Below are 14599 nucleotides of genomic sequence, written 5' to 3' on the forward strand. Positions count from 1 at the left end.
GTACATTTCTCTAACCCATTCTCCCTATCTACCCATTCTCTAACCCAACCAGATCCCTTTATCAAAATTTTTATATTATGTTTTATTGTATATTTTTTGTGTATTTATTATGTATATCATTTCTTGTAAACTGTTTTGACAAACTCCATGTTTTAAAAGTGGTATATAAAACCTTTTAAAATACATAAATAAATAAAATAAACATTGCTCTCTGCTTCAATGGCAGTTAGGAGAAAGGAGAATTGGATTCAGACCTGACTAACAAGGGCCCCCCAACTTTTACGATTTGGGGAACATGGCAGTAACTAGCTGTTGAAACCCTTACTACCCTTAATCAGTCTGATACTTTTGATACAGCTCTGACATTGCTCTCTGCTTTCACGGCAGACGGTTAAGGGAAATTGGAGGTCAACAGCATCCAAGGGCCCTGACTTTTACGGTCTGGTAAACTAATAAGCATGGGGGTAACCTGCACAGTGCAGCAGATACTGGCATAAGCTTGCTGGGCAGAATGGATGGATCACTTGGTCCTTTCTGCCATCATTTCTATGTTTTCAATGTATGACACACTTTATACTGTAGCTTGTATACAGTAATATTGATTCATGACCTGATTGTATTTTTCTCTATCTATGTTTTATTATTTCTCCTTTATTTTTTGATTTATATCGATAGTTTAGGGCAAAGTCTTTGATATAATATTATTTATTTACTCAATTTTATTTTATAATTTATTGTAAACCGTTTGGTCTACATGTGATTGTGAAAAAGGGTATATAAAATACTTTAAATAAATAAATAAATAAATAAATAAATAAACAAACAAACTTAATAATGAATGTGGTGCTTCCATTTCCACTTGGTGATGCATTTGAGATATACTTTAGAGGATCTAAGAATGCATTTTATTTGTTTATGCATATTTAGAAGATGATGAGCCCTTCTGCAGAAGAATATTTTTCCTTAGGATAGAGGCTTCAGGCTTGGCGTATGGATTTCTGGGGAGGAGGGAGTCAGATATGGGATGTAGATTGGATGTTTGAGTGTCTGAAACCACATTCTTCTACAAAGATTGAGTGTGTGTGTGTGGAGGGGGGGGGGCAATAGTGTGTGGGGAGGGCAATAGTGTCAAGATCCAGGACCACCACTTTATTTTTTTAAAAGGGGCAGCTAGATGGGGAGATGCCCCTAGACCTGACACTATGTATTTAAAACAGAAGTTAGGAGGGGAGGGCCCTTGGAATTTCATTTCCTTTCATTTTTTAAAATGAAAACAAAATAAAACAGAAATGAAATGAAAAAAATAAAAACAAACAAACGTGAAATGAAAACTTTTCAATTACACATTCCTAATAAGGAGAGTATAGCCTGTAGAAAAAAGAAGGTGATTATGTTATTGTTCAAGTCATTAGTGAGATGCGGAATATTGTATCCAATTTTGGAGGCCTTACCTCCAGAAGTATCTACCTTATAAATGGGCTCTGACCGACGGCCCGTAAATGCGCAGTAGAGAGCAGCTCTACCGCGCATGTGCGGGCAAGCATGTCGGTCAGAGCCGAGCGTGCCCGAAAAAAAAAATGGCGCTGGCGGCGAGGAGCAGGAGCGGCGACGAGGAGCAGGAGCGGTGGCGAGAAGCAGGAGTGGGAGGAGCAGTAGCGGCGGCAGCAACGAAAAAAAATGGCGCTGGGGCCGCAGGAGCAGCGGTGAGAAGCAGGAGTGGGAGGAGCAGTAGCGGCGGCAACGACGAGCGCGGGAGGGACCCCCACCCCCCCGGAGATCTTCCTCTGCCGGTTGTGGATGATCTGAAAGGGGAGGGGATTGAGAGAGGGGGAGTGACTGAGGAGAGGGAGGAGAGAGTGAGGGGGGTAGGAGAGAGTGAGGGGAAGGGGAGGGGGAGGAGAGGAGAGAGTGAGGGGAGGGGGGAGGAGAGTGAGGGGAGGGGGGAAGGAGAGTGAGGGAGAGAGGGAGGAAGGGGAGAGGGGAGAGTGAGGGGGAGAGGGAGAGGGAGGAAGGGGGGAGTGGTGGAAGGGGAGAGGGGAGAGTGAGGGGGGAAAGGGAGGAAGGGGGGAGTGGGGAAGGGAGGGAGAGGGGAGAGGGAGGAGGGAGGGGGGGAGGGGGAGAGGGGGAAGAGGAGAGGGGGAGAGGGAGGAAGGGGGGGAGAACGAGGGGGAGGGAGTGGGAAGGAAATGGACCAAAATTTTTTTTTTAAATGTAGCCCGTTGTTACGGGCTTAACGGCTAGTATAACTAGAATTGAGATGGTCCAGAGAAAGGCTACCAAATGGTGCAGAGTCTACAAACTCAAGAGATGAGATGTAGAAATCTAAACTTGTATACCTTAGATGGGGAGAAAACATAAATCACACCTATCCAAAACAAAAAAAGTTTTGAACAGGATAGTTAATAAAAGCCATCCACCTTTTATACCAAATGTGTGCACACAAAAGGGAGGGGAAATGTTAGAAGGGTGAGGGTGGAAGATAATTAAGATAGCTCTCAGGAGCACCTTGTTAAATAATTGAATAGTAGCTTCAGGCATCTTTGAGTGCAGCAGATCTGACCAGAGCTCACTAAATGTGAAACTGAGAGTGCATGGCTGGCAGGAATCTGTGGGGATGAGGGGAGGGATATCCTGCTGCACTTTCCCTGTACTCTCCAGAGTCACATCCTCTCCAAGCACTCGAAGGATGTATTATGGTGGTTTTAGTCTTTAGATTCTTTACATGGCACCTTGAGGTGTTCTGGCACCCCTAGGGAGTCAATTTACCCATTCCTAGTGAGAGTTGGGTTTGCATGAGTTATGCCTCCAGATGGTTAATGTTTTATTACATTGATGCATTTATATTTTATTGATGTCACATTTTATTGATAATTATTGTATTATTTTGCTTGCTTGTTAATCACTTTGGATTGAAATTTGTAAAAGGAAGATAGTCTAAAGTGTAACATATAACACAGAGAAGAGACAAGAGAAGGGAAATGTGATAGATACATTAAATTACATGAAGGATCCAAGATGGCCACATGAAGGAACTAAGCTGGAATTGGGCTCTGATGAACTATGTACAGTTTGTTCTCTAGCTTGCTGGTTGTTTCCTGAAATGGTGAGGAAGAGGAAGGGGAAGATTTAGAGGACCCTTATGTCATTGGACTCGCCTTTTGGTTATCAATTATTTATGCAGCCTGCTCATTCTCTGAGATCTACGTGAACATGTGAGCCAAATGTCTCAGCTCCAGGACTGGCATTTTTCTTATTCCCGACCTCTGAACAACTTCCCTCCAGCTGTTGTGTGCATTGCAGCTGTAGATGCCAAGTCATGGTACCTCCTCTTTGATTGAAGACATTGTGAGAACCACAGGGTTGAATTCCTTGGCATTGGTAGGGGAGGAATGTCACAGGGTGCAAGCCTCTGAAGTACCACAGGTCCCACAATGAAGCACATACCCTACCAGTAGAGTTGTGCAGTAGGTAGGAAGGTATCTCAGTGGGGATAAGTGGATTTAGGCCTTCCCATTCTCCTTCAATGAATGTGATTGCTGCATTTGTGAATCCTTGGACCAAAATGAGGTTAGCACTACCCCACAGGAAGGAGCCCTGCAGGTCCTCACCATCGGCAGGTGGAACTGGCTGGAGCAGAGGTTCAAAAGAAATTTTATCAATACCAGCCCACATTCCCCGCAGATTGAGCTCGGGTGCCGGGGCCAGCTGGACTTAGGTGCAGGCCTCTGGATGAAGAAGAATCTGTCAAGGTCGAAGAAGGCCAGTGAGACAGGTCAGTTCAGGCAAGGGTTGAGGCTGGTAGTAGACAGCAGAAACAAAGACAAACCAAGGTCAGGGCAGGCAGCAATCTAGTCATCCAGGAATCCAATATCAAAGAAGAAGCCGAAGTCAAAGCAGAGATCCAAAGCCAAAGTCCAAAGCCGAAGTCCAAAGCCAAAGAGTATATCTGAAGGAAGGAAGACAAGATGAAACAGCAGGGAGCAGGCGAACCGGGAACCACTAGATAAGGAGACAGCAACCAACTGAGACACAGGAACCAGGAACCAAGGATCAGGAACCAAAGAGTGAGCAAAGGCACAGCGTGACAAACAGCTACTCAACAGAGTTGACCTATTGCCAAGGCATCTGAGGCAGTTCTGGGCAGGCTTTAATTCTAGAAGCCCCATGACATCATCAGAGGGCACCTCTGCAAGATTCCACTATTGGCTCTTTAAGAGGGCTCAGTTGGCGCACATGTGCGCATATGTAGGTGAGGCCCAGGGATCAGAACAGAAGTAGGCTGCTTGATTCAGCAGGAACAGCTGATGCCGGCAGTGCCCGGCACACCAGGTGCTCTGGAGCAGGAGCCCTCCCTCATCGCTGGGACACACCTCATCGGGCCTGGGATTGACCGGGCTTCTGCTGCAGATAGTGGTGCAGCACACAGGACATGGCCCCCGTACTGGGACATGGTGTACCTGCCCAATCAGATTGAGGGTGAGCGTGGCGGCCCGCAGCAATGGCCCGTGTACCGCCGAGCATATCTGTGATTCTCCGTTGGCAAAGCCTCCAATAGTGACCTTAGAGGCTATTTGGTCTTCACTAGCTTCCCTCCATCAAGCTATTTCTTCAATGGATGTTACTTAATTCATAAGCTGAGGTGTGGATACAGGTTGAAAAATCTGGTTTGTTGGGCAAAATGCAGTAAATAGGTTGCATTTCTGGTGATGTCAAGCAACTAGCGGCAGTTCAGACTTCCTTAATCCAGGTTAAGATGATTACTAGCAGGAAGCTTGAAAAGTTGGAAAATGTTACAAGACACCTCAATTTGAGACTGATTAATTTTCCTACAATGCTCATGGTTTCCCCATAAGACTTGTTTTAGAAGTATGTGATAGAAGTTCTCAAGATTCCTGAAAATGCTATTTCCATTTGTCTAAAATTTTTAATTAGTGTATACTACAAAAACGATACTGCCTTTTCTTATAAACATTCCCCTGTAGATAAATCGCAAGAAACAAAATGTGGGGTGTTAATGCCTTATTGGCTATCTCTAATGTCCAGTAACAGGATTTTATTGCTTAGACCTGCAGACCCTAATGGTGGAGGTGGATCTGGACATTGTTGCTGTTATGGAGACATGGTTCACTGAATCTCATGATTGGGATATGGCCACACCAGGCTATAACTTGTTAAGGAATGACAGAGAGGACAGAAAAGGTACTACAGTCAACTGTATTCTGTGAAAGTTCAACTTAGTGACAAACCATGGGAAATCAGTCATTATCAACAATTAATGACTAGGTTGAGATGAACAGTAAGCTTCAGGATTTTTGTACATAGAAATTTGCATTGCAATGAATGAAATGCTGTTATAAGACTAATTAGAGACTAAAAAGGTTCTCTGGTGATAAAACTCACTTTGTAAAAATTAGATTGTTGGGTCTCCATGACATTTGCTCCAAAATGGTCTGCTTGGTTTATGGTAATTTTCAGAACAGTTTATATGCAAAAAACCTGGTTTTATGAGTGTAAATGACTGTTATGAAATTGACGGACTTGGTGCACATAAAAGAATATGGGTAACCTAGCTTTACGCATACTTTTATGTGCACCGAGGAGAGGCAGAGGAGGTGGAATTGGGGTAAAGTAGCATGCATACTTTTGATTTAAAGAAGTATGGAATTCATTTTGAAAATGTTTCCATGCATAAAATTGGCATATATACGATATGTGTGTGTAAGAAACATGTAAACGCATACATGTTATTTTGGAAACATTGCAAGTGCCTGCATGTGTTGGGTGTTGTATGTACATGTTAACAGGACAAAAAGGGCTGGTTTAGGGGTATTCCAGGGTGGGATTTGGAAGCAAGAGCACGTTGCTATTTGTGAGCAGTATACATGCATACATTTCCAAATTTGTTTATATGCTTTTACACCTGTTAATTTAAACACAAAAGTGAAATTGCACTTTTGTCAGCTGTTTTTGGGTGGGAGTTCTGGGCTGAGTGGTGAGGGGTATCTGGTTGAAATGGTGGAGATTGGAGTGAACTGCTAGAGCTGATGGTGGAGTGATGATTGCAAGTAGGTATTTTCAGAAGCAGAGCATACTTTTACAAAATACATGCCTCAGCTTATAACTTAGGTAATTACATGCACATGTTATAACTGTTACGCGCATAAAATATATGTGTGCAATTTTATAAGATGGTTGAAAATGTATGCACTTTCCTTCCTCCACACAGTTTATAAAATACTAGCAAAAATTTACATGGGCTCACTTACATGTGCACTTGGTGACGTCCTCAGACTGTTGAAATTTGGATTCCATGAGGTCCATACTTAAAAGCATTTAGCTGACTAAATACATATTTGGGAACTTATCTGACTAAATTCTAGACTGCTAGAATTTAGCTGGCTATATTAAGGAGTGTTCCGGGGGCATACCTGGGCGGAGTTGAATTAGCTGCCTTAGTTAGCCGGCTAACTCCGATATTCAGAGTTAGCCAGATAATGCAGCCAGTTAAGATCAGTTGGGCCAAAGACCTGTCCTAAACTTAACAGGTATAGATAGCCAGCTAACTTTAAGATTGATAGCTAATATATTCAATAGAGATGTGATTTGGCCGAATCTTTTGGTTCAGCCTTCGTTATCGGCCCACCGCAGCAAATTTCGTTTTCCTGCGGTTCAGGCCGATTTTAATTCGACTACCACAAAATGATATCTGAAACCTGCCCCGACCCGTCCAATTTAAATAATTAGAACGGGGTTGTAAAAAAAAACCCAAAACCCCAAACTCACCCCAACCCTTCAAATTTAATTAATTGCAACCCCCCACCCTGCTGACCCCCCCAAAAAAACTTGCCAAAATTCCCTGGTGGTCCAGCGGGGGTCTTGGGAGCGAACTCCCTCTCTCAGTTCGTCGGCTGCCAGTAATCAAAATGGTGCCGATGGCCCTTTGCCTATACCATGTGACAGGGGCTATCGGTGCCATTAGCCGGCCTCTATCACATGGTAGGAGCAATGGATGGCCGCCGCCATCTTAAAAAATGGCGCAGGCCATCCATTGCTCCTACCATGTGAAAAGGGCCGACCAATGGCACTGATAGCCCCTGTCACATGGTAAAGGCAAAGGGCCATCGGCACCATTTTGATTAGTGGCAGCCGACGGCCCGAGAGGGGGAGATCACTCCCGGGACTCCGCTGGATCACCAAGGATTTTCAGTAAGTTTTTTTTGGGGGGGACGGGCAAGTCTTGGGTGGTCGGGAGGGTGAGGGTTGCAATTCATTAACTTTGATAGTTTATCCGGCTGACTTTTCTATCCGCAGTATGTCTGAATATACATCATTATGTGGCTAAGTATGCACACATATTTTACGCCCTCTGAAAGGAAGGAATACTTTTATGTCATTGAATATGCATGTGTACTGGGCCTATTACCTGAGTACTTTGAACTTGACACATACTTTTGAGATTGCCAGTAAAAGTGGTAAAGGTTCTTCAGCTGGTACAGAATGTAGTGGTTAGGGTTATTTTCAATTTGCCTTGGAGGGTGTCGATTACACAATTTATATAGTAGCCCCATTGGCTACCTATAAGTTATAGTGTTCAATTTAAAATACTTACTATTACTTATAAAAGTGTACATCTAGAGCTGCATGGTTTGAGGGAAAAACTTGAGAGTTATGTTCTGGCTCATACTCTTGAGTTTTTTGGGTCAGGAATTACTGTCTGTTCCATCTGTGCATAAGTATTGCTTAGAAAGAACTAGATTATTGGCTTATTTTATCAGAGCTCCAACTATGTGGAATGATTTGCCTGTAGGCTTGTGTGGGGAAATGGATTATTTAAAATTGTGTAAAGCAGATTTGTAACACAGTGGTGGCTTTTATCCATTTATGAGGCAATTTCCAAATAGCCCACTTTGCTGCAAAGTCTGTAGGGACTTTTTACCTACAGTTTTTCCACTACTTTGAAAACTGCCAAAGGAAAATTACCCTGAGAAATTTGCTCCTGCTTTTTCTGTGGATATTTTTTTCTGACCAAAGCCACATAACTAGTTTTGAAGATACAAAACTGTGCATATAGGGGAAGATTTTAAAAGGTACGCGTGCGGCCGACATTGTGCGTGCTACCCAGCGTGCACAAATGTACGCCCGTTTTTATAACTTGCGCGCGCACAAGGGGGTGCATACTGGTGCACATTGCGCGTGCCGAGCCCTCGGGGAGACCAGCTGGCTTTCCCAGTTCCGAAATCAGAGCAGCCTCGGAGGGAACTTTCCTCCCCCCCCCACCTTCCTCTCTCTTCCCCTACCTGTCCCGCCCCCCAGCCCGAAAAAAAACCCCTGTACCTTTATTTCAGAAGTTATGCCTGCCAGCCGACTGCCGGCGTGAGATCCCCCGGCTCAGCGGCCGAGGAGAGGCCTCTGGCCCTGCCCCACCCATTTTTTCAAGCCCCGGGACTTACATGCAACCCGGTGCTTTACGCGCACCGCCAGGCCTTTTGCAAATAGGCCTGGTGCGCGTAACCCCCTGTGCGCGTATATCCTCAAAAATCTGCCCCATAGTTTTCTCTCCTGACCTAACCTCGCCCTGGAAAAGCCTCTATTACAATATGCATAAAAGTATGCAGGAGTGGAGGGAGGGGGATTTTCAGCCAATTTACCGGAGGACATCCATTTGAAAACTGTCCTCCACAGTTAGAGAGAAAAATATTTGTAATTAATAAAACTTTCTGTTAAAATGCTGTAGTTATACAGATTTAAGTAAAATAAAAATTGAATAAAAAGTTATTTTTTGTGTGTGTCTGTCTTGTGGGTGGATGCATCCCTCCACCTTGTAAATCATGGAGTATGCTGCTGTTGCATCAGTTGACCTCAAGAGCTCATAAGATCTTCTGTTTCATTCCAGAGAGGCTGAAAGACTTCTCAAGTAACATAGTGTCCTTTTTTATGATTTTTGGCACAAAATGTTGCTTTGAAGTGGCTGCAGCACATTCTAGACCGCAGAATATTTATAAGGCACTTGTATCTGATATATGCTACACTTGGGGCCCAGTAACCACCAGAGGGGTCTGACTGACTTCTTCTGTCCTGAGATGTCTGCCAGTCTTTATACTTGATGCATGTGAGCTTTATTTTATCTGATAGCAATGATGATTCCCGGCACAATGCATTCTTAAGTTCTAGTGCATGGGTAGATAACGCCAGTCCTGAAGTGCCACTAACATTCTGGATTTCAGAAAATCCACAATGAATATTCATGAGGTGTGTTTGCATGCACTGCTTCGATTGTATCCAAATATATCTCATGGTGGATGTTCTGAAAACCAGTCCTAGAACTGACACTCCATGACTGGAGTTCTAGTGTATCACAATTTGCATGGGGGAACACTGTCACGTGCACCTGGACCACATCCCCGCTTATGTCTGCACTCTTTCATGAGCAGCAGCACAAGGTGCAGTCTTTGTAGGCTGGTTTAATTGGTACTGTGGTAGTATTTCGGACCACAGAGGATTGGAACCTCATGCCTAAAATTAAAAAGAAAAGGCCCATTCAGTGCAAATTTCTTAAGATATTGGGTTATAACAGCAATACTATGTATGCCTTATTGTTCATGAGTCATTCAATCGCACAATGCAACTGCATGTGTTTGTGCTGCTCGAGTTTAATGATGGCACCATATTTTGAGCTGTTTTATCCATTGCACTGTAACATCAATACTATAGTACTGTATCTATTGTATCTTAGAATTCATCTTGGAGGCTTTGAGTACACCTGAACCATGGTATTGAACTTTTATACCTGGTAGGTAAATGTAGGTCTCCAGCTCTGATTGCTAAAAACTGACAACCAACTAAGAGTATGTTTGTCACTCGTGCAGACAATCCTCACTGAAACGAATGAGTGCATCTTGGGTGTCTAGTGGTTAGCACATATGCTGTAAGGGATTATTCTATGTGCAGCATTTGCCTTTCTCAGAGATGGATAGTTTGTGCTCAGGGGAAACTTCAGGGGGTCATTAAAATGTGAAAAGAATATCTTCATTAAGTACTGAATACTCTCATGATTTTGGCACACAATTATAATAAAAATGGAGTACACTATTTGTAACCAGAGAGATAAAAACATGAAAATAGGAGACACACAAAGGACTCATTAGTCTCAGTTATTTTTCTACTTGTTTGACCGGGACACAGTATTTTAATTTTTACAATGCATTGAATTAAAGACCACCTAATTACCTTAAATCTATTCAACAGTGATTCCATTAAAATATAGATGGTCTGTTACTGAGAGAAGCAAAGCATTATCGAAACATGGAATAATAGGTACTGCACAGAGCTGATTCCAGTGGGAACAGTTTGATTCGTGGATGTTCAATTATGTCGGTTGGAGTTCATAAGACTTGTTTACAAACTAATATACTGTGTTGCAGCCATCTATTCTAAGGACATCTGCATATTCATGAGAGGAGCTTAAGAAGTTAGCACTCTTTTCAAGGATTTGATTCTTTGTGCTGTAACAGTGAAGTAATTAATATGGAACCATGCACACACATTTCAGAAAAGGCTCAAACTAGTGCTCTATCATCAGAATTTCAAGGACCATCTACTTTTCTGTTGGTTTTGTTGTTGGTGGTTTTTTTGGATCCCAGATGTTCAGACTATGCTAATGCAAATGCACTATACCGAAAGGGCCAAGGAACAGAACACACTAAGGAAGATGTGTTTTCACAAAGAGAAATCACTAGCAAATTGCTGCATCTTATTACAGAAAGAACCCAGCATGATGAGTAGATTGTCACAAAAAAAAAATGAGATTGGAAACATCTGAACTGCAATTAAAGTCAAATTTGTGATGTGAAGTGTTCTCATCAGAAGTCTAAAGCTGATTTCTGCTTTATTTTCCTTTCCCAGGGTGGCATGTACGTTTTCCAGCTATTTGATTCTTACGCTGCTAGTGGAATGTGCCTCCTTTTTGTTGCTATATTTGAATGTGTCTGCATAGGTTGGATTTACGGTAAGCTGTGTTTAGTGATTATTTTGTAAAGGTGTATAATTATTGCAGATTCCTGATATGTAACTATATCCTTTTTTCACATAGACAATTGGGGGGCAATAGTCAGATATATTTATATGGGTAAACCTGTGTTTACCTGAATAAAAATGTGGTCTGGCTATTGTCCCCCCACTTACCACAGGGGAAAAGTGGGGCAGAATGAGGTAAAGGGAGGCAAAATAAATGTGATTGCATTTTTTAATCTCTGTGTATACTTTACAGTGCGTACTTTACACCTTCTTTATCTACAGGGTTTAGATAAGTTCTTGGAGAAGTCCATTAATAGCTATTAATCAAGTTTACTTAGGGAATAGCCACTGCTATTAATTACATCAGTAGCATGGGATCTTCTTAGTGTTTGGGTACTTGCCAGGTTCTTGTGGCCTGGTTTGGCCTCTGTTGGAAACAGGATGCTGGGCTTGATGGGCCCTTGGTCTGGCCCAGCATGGCAATTTCTTATGTTCTTAGGACATAGAGGCACTTACTTTGTGCTGGTTTCAATGTACTTGCATTGTATGCAATGGCAGGCATTTCTCTTTGACAATCCAATCCTGCTGGAGGGATTACAGTAGATTCCTTACTTACTTTAATCAGAGCCTCCCAATTTCCTGTAACAGAATTTTCAAGATTCTGCAGCAACAGTTGACAAATTCTTTGGCAGATTTTTCAAAATTTTGAAGCAATTAAGTAGCAAATTTCATGTTTGCATGTATTTGCAAATTAAATAATGCACTTTTTAACTTTATAAAAATGAACTTGCTTTGTGACATTAATTTGGTTCTTTATTAGAGGAAAAAGATTTTTGAATGCATCTAAGGAGGAAAGAGGATAAAGGATCTAGGAATAGCAAGAAGGAATCTTAGGCAAGAGGGTTAGAGAGATAAGGGGTGGAGAAGCATAGAAAGAGTGGGAGGAGAGGATGGGGATCAGGGATAATATGGAAAGAGAATGGGAGGAAAGGAGAGAGGGAGAGGGGTCAGGAGTGGAATGGAGGAGGAAGGATCAGAGATTGAAAAGTAAGAAACAAAGGAGAATTGATAATAGGGTGGAAAAGGAGGGAGGACTAGAAGAATGAAAAGGATGGGGAAGAAAGAAGACTAGAGTTGGGGTGGAGGGAAAGGGTGGAAGAGTGGGATGAGGTAGAGAAGGGAGGAAGCCATAATCCCCTCAATCACACCTCCATCTCCTCTTTTCCTTATCCCTTCTTCCAAAGCCCTTGCATCCCTCATTCTCCCTCTTTCACACACTCCCCCTATCCAATCCCCTCACTCATCCTGGTTCCCTCTTCATCACAAACTTTGGTTCAATCCTTTTTCCCACCCATGAGTCCTTCACTCTGGTTCATTCCTGCCCCCACCCTGTCCCTCTCTCCCTTCCCACCATGATCACAGTTCACCCCATCCCTACCTCCCTACCCCACAATCCCTCCTGCCCCTGCCCCATTCCTTATTCTTCCCTCCCTCCTTTCCTTCCCCCCAATCCATAGTTCACTCCGTCTTTCCTGATCCCTGGTAGATTCGCTCCCTTCCTCCCTCCCACCCCCCATACTGTGATCATGAGTCATTCTATGCTCTTCCCCCCACCCCCAGATCCCCTCATGAAACCGTTCATTCAGGTAAACAGGAGGAGGAAATGACCAGTCTTGCAGTACCTCCTACTCCTCCTCCCCTACCAAGCTTTAAATCATGTGTATCTTTCACACTGCCATAAATTATTCTCTTCCAGGTGGGCAGGAGGAGAGCAAGGTACAAAGTGCCATCCCACTGCCACCAATACATTTTTTTAAGAAGGTCACTAGTTTCCCACAGAAAATTTGCCAGGCTTCGCCAAATTTATACAACAGACAAATTTTGTGGCCCTTACTACAGCTATGGAATTGCAAGAGACAGGGGACCCTGATTTTAATTAATCATGTAGATCAATATTCAAAAGTGTTAAAATAGTAGGATTACAAATTAGGGATGGGCATTCGGGAGAAACAAAATAGGAAATTAGACAAAATTTTCTATTTTGTTACATTTCGTTATCAAAGTGAAATAATTGAAATCAGATGAAATTTCATTGGTTTTCATATTTCATTTTGAAAACAAAATTGATTTGTCAGTCCTAGGCCCAGGCCCGAAGCCGGGGACTTGCCTATAGAATAGGTCATGATCCAAAGAAAGGGCTTTGTCCTAGGCCAGAATGCAACACTGGGGCCTGGGTCTAGGCCTAGGCATAGGCCACGGCCTATTTATACAAACCACCTCATAGGTCCGAGGATGATGCCAGGATCTCGACCGAGGCCTAAGTCTAATGCCGGGGCTTCGACTGACACCCCAAAAATGTAAAAAACGTACCTACTTCAGGGATCCAGCATCACAAACCAGGTCTAGAGCTGATTTCTGGGCCTTGGCTCAGGCCCAGGCACAATGCTGGGAACCGACCTGAGGGCAGGTCCCAATGCCTGGGTCTTGCCTAAGCCAGGGCCTGAGCCTAAGCCTGATGCCACAAACCAGTCTTGAGACCAGGTCCCAATGCCAGGGCCCCAGTCAGGACCCTGGCCTGACACTAAGACATGACCTGGCATCTGGGTCCTGATGCCTGGGCTTTGGCCAGGGCCAGGCCCAGGTCCATGCCAAATGCTGTGACCTGGTCCAGAGACTGGGTCCCATGCCGGGACCTCTGCCCAGACCCTGGCCCAATGCTGGGATCTGACCTGGAGGCTGGTTCCCGATGCCTGGGCCTTGGTCCAATGCCGTGACACAGTCTGGACACTGGGTACTAATGCCAGGGCCTTGGCCTGGACTCAGGTCTGACACCAGGACCCAACTCAGAGGTCTAGTCCCGATACTTGGGCCAAGGCCCAGGCCTCGGAGCCCTGGCCTTGGAGCGCTCCTTTTCCATTTTCTTTTCTTCAGCTTTTAAAGCGAACTGCCGCCATCCTCTAGAGTTAATTAACTCTGGTGCATTCACTCCAGCAGACAGCACCATTTTGATGTACAGCATTGCTTAGGCCTTGGTGTCAGATCTTTGACCCGGATCAGGATAGGGGGGCCGGGGAGGATACTGGTCCTGGAATTTTTTTGAGTAGGAAGGAAGGATGGGTAAGGGGCTTTGGAGGCTCCATTTCTTTTTTTTCTTATTTTTTTTGGGGGGAGGGAGGGGGTTGATTACTTTTTTTAAGGAAATAAATGAAATAAAAATGTGACAAAACAAAATTCATCTAAAATCAAATCCACAAAAATGAAATGAAAATTTTTCTGTCTACCCCTAATAAAAATAAATCCAAACTAATTCTAGCAGATCTAGTTGAAAATCTGCTATCATCAGACACAGATCTAGTTGTAAATTATCCATCATCAGACACAGATAGATGAGAATGAACCCACATTTTATTAGCAGAGGTTTTTTTTACAATGCACAGAATATAAAGTTGCATCTTTAATCATTTTCCTGTGTAATTATTAGGAATGTACACTGATTGTTTTGTGTGTCATTTTCATTTTGGATTGTTATCTGTTTTATTTCATTTTTAAAATGGTTTGGGGTGTTTATTTTGGGTTTCCCTAATTT

General features: G+C 43.3%; 1 protein-coding gene across 1 annotated transcript in view; it reads left to right on the forward strand.

Moving 5' to 3' along the window:
• The window catches only part of SLC6A11 (solute carrier family 6 member 11), a 359320-nt gene that overhangs the window by 324717 nt on the left and 20004 nt on the right, over positions 1-14599 (forward strand). The window contains 1 exon segment of the mRNA XM_029600769.1: positions 10903-11005. Coding sequence (XP_029456629.1) covers positions 10903-11005 — 103 coding nt within the window.

This window comes from Rhinatrema bivittatum, chromosome 4 (genome assembly GCF_901001135.1).
Source record: "Rhinatrema bivittatum chromosome 4, aRhiBiv1.1, whole genome shotgun sequence".
Lineage (NCBI taxonomy): Eukaryota > Metazoa > Chordata > Amphibia > Gymnophiona > Rhinatrematidae > Rhinatrema > Rhinatrema bivittatum.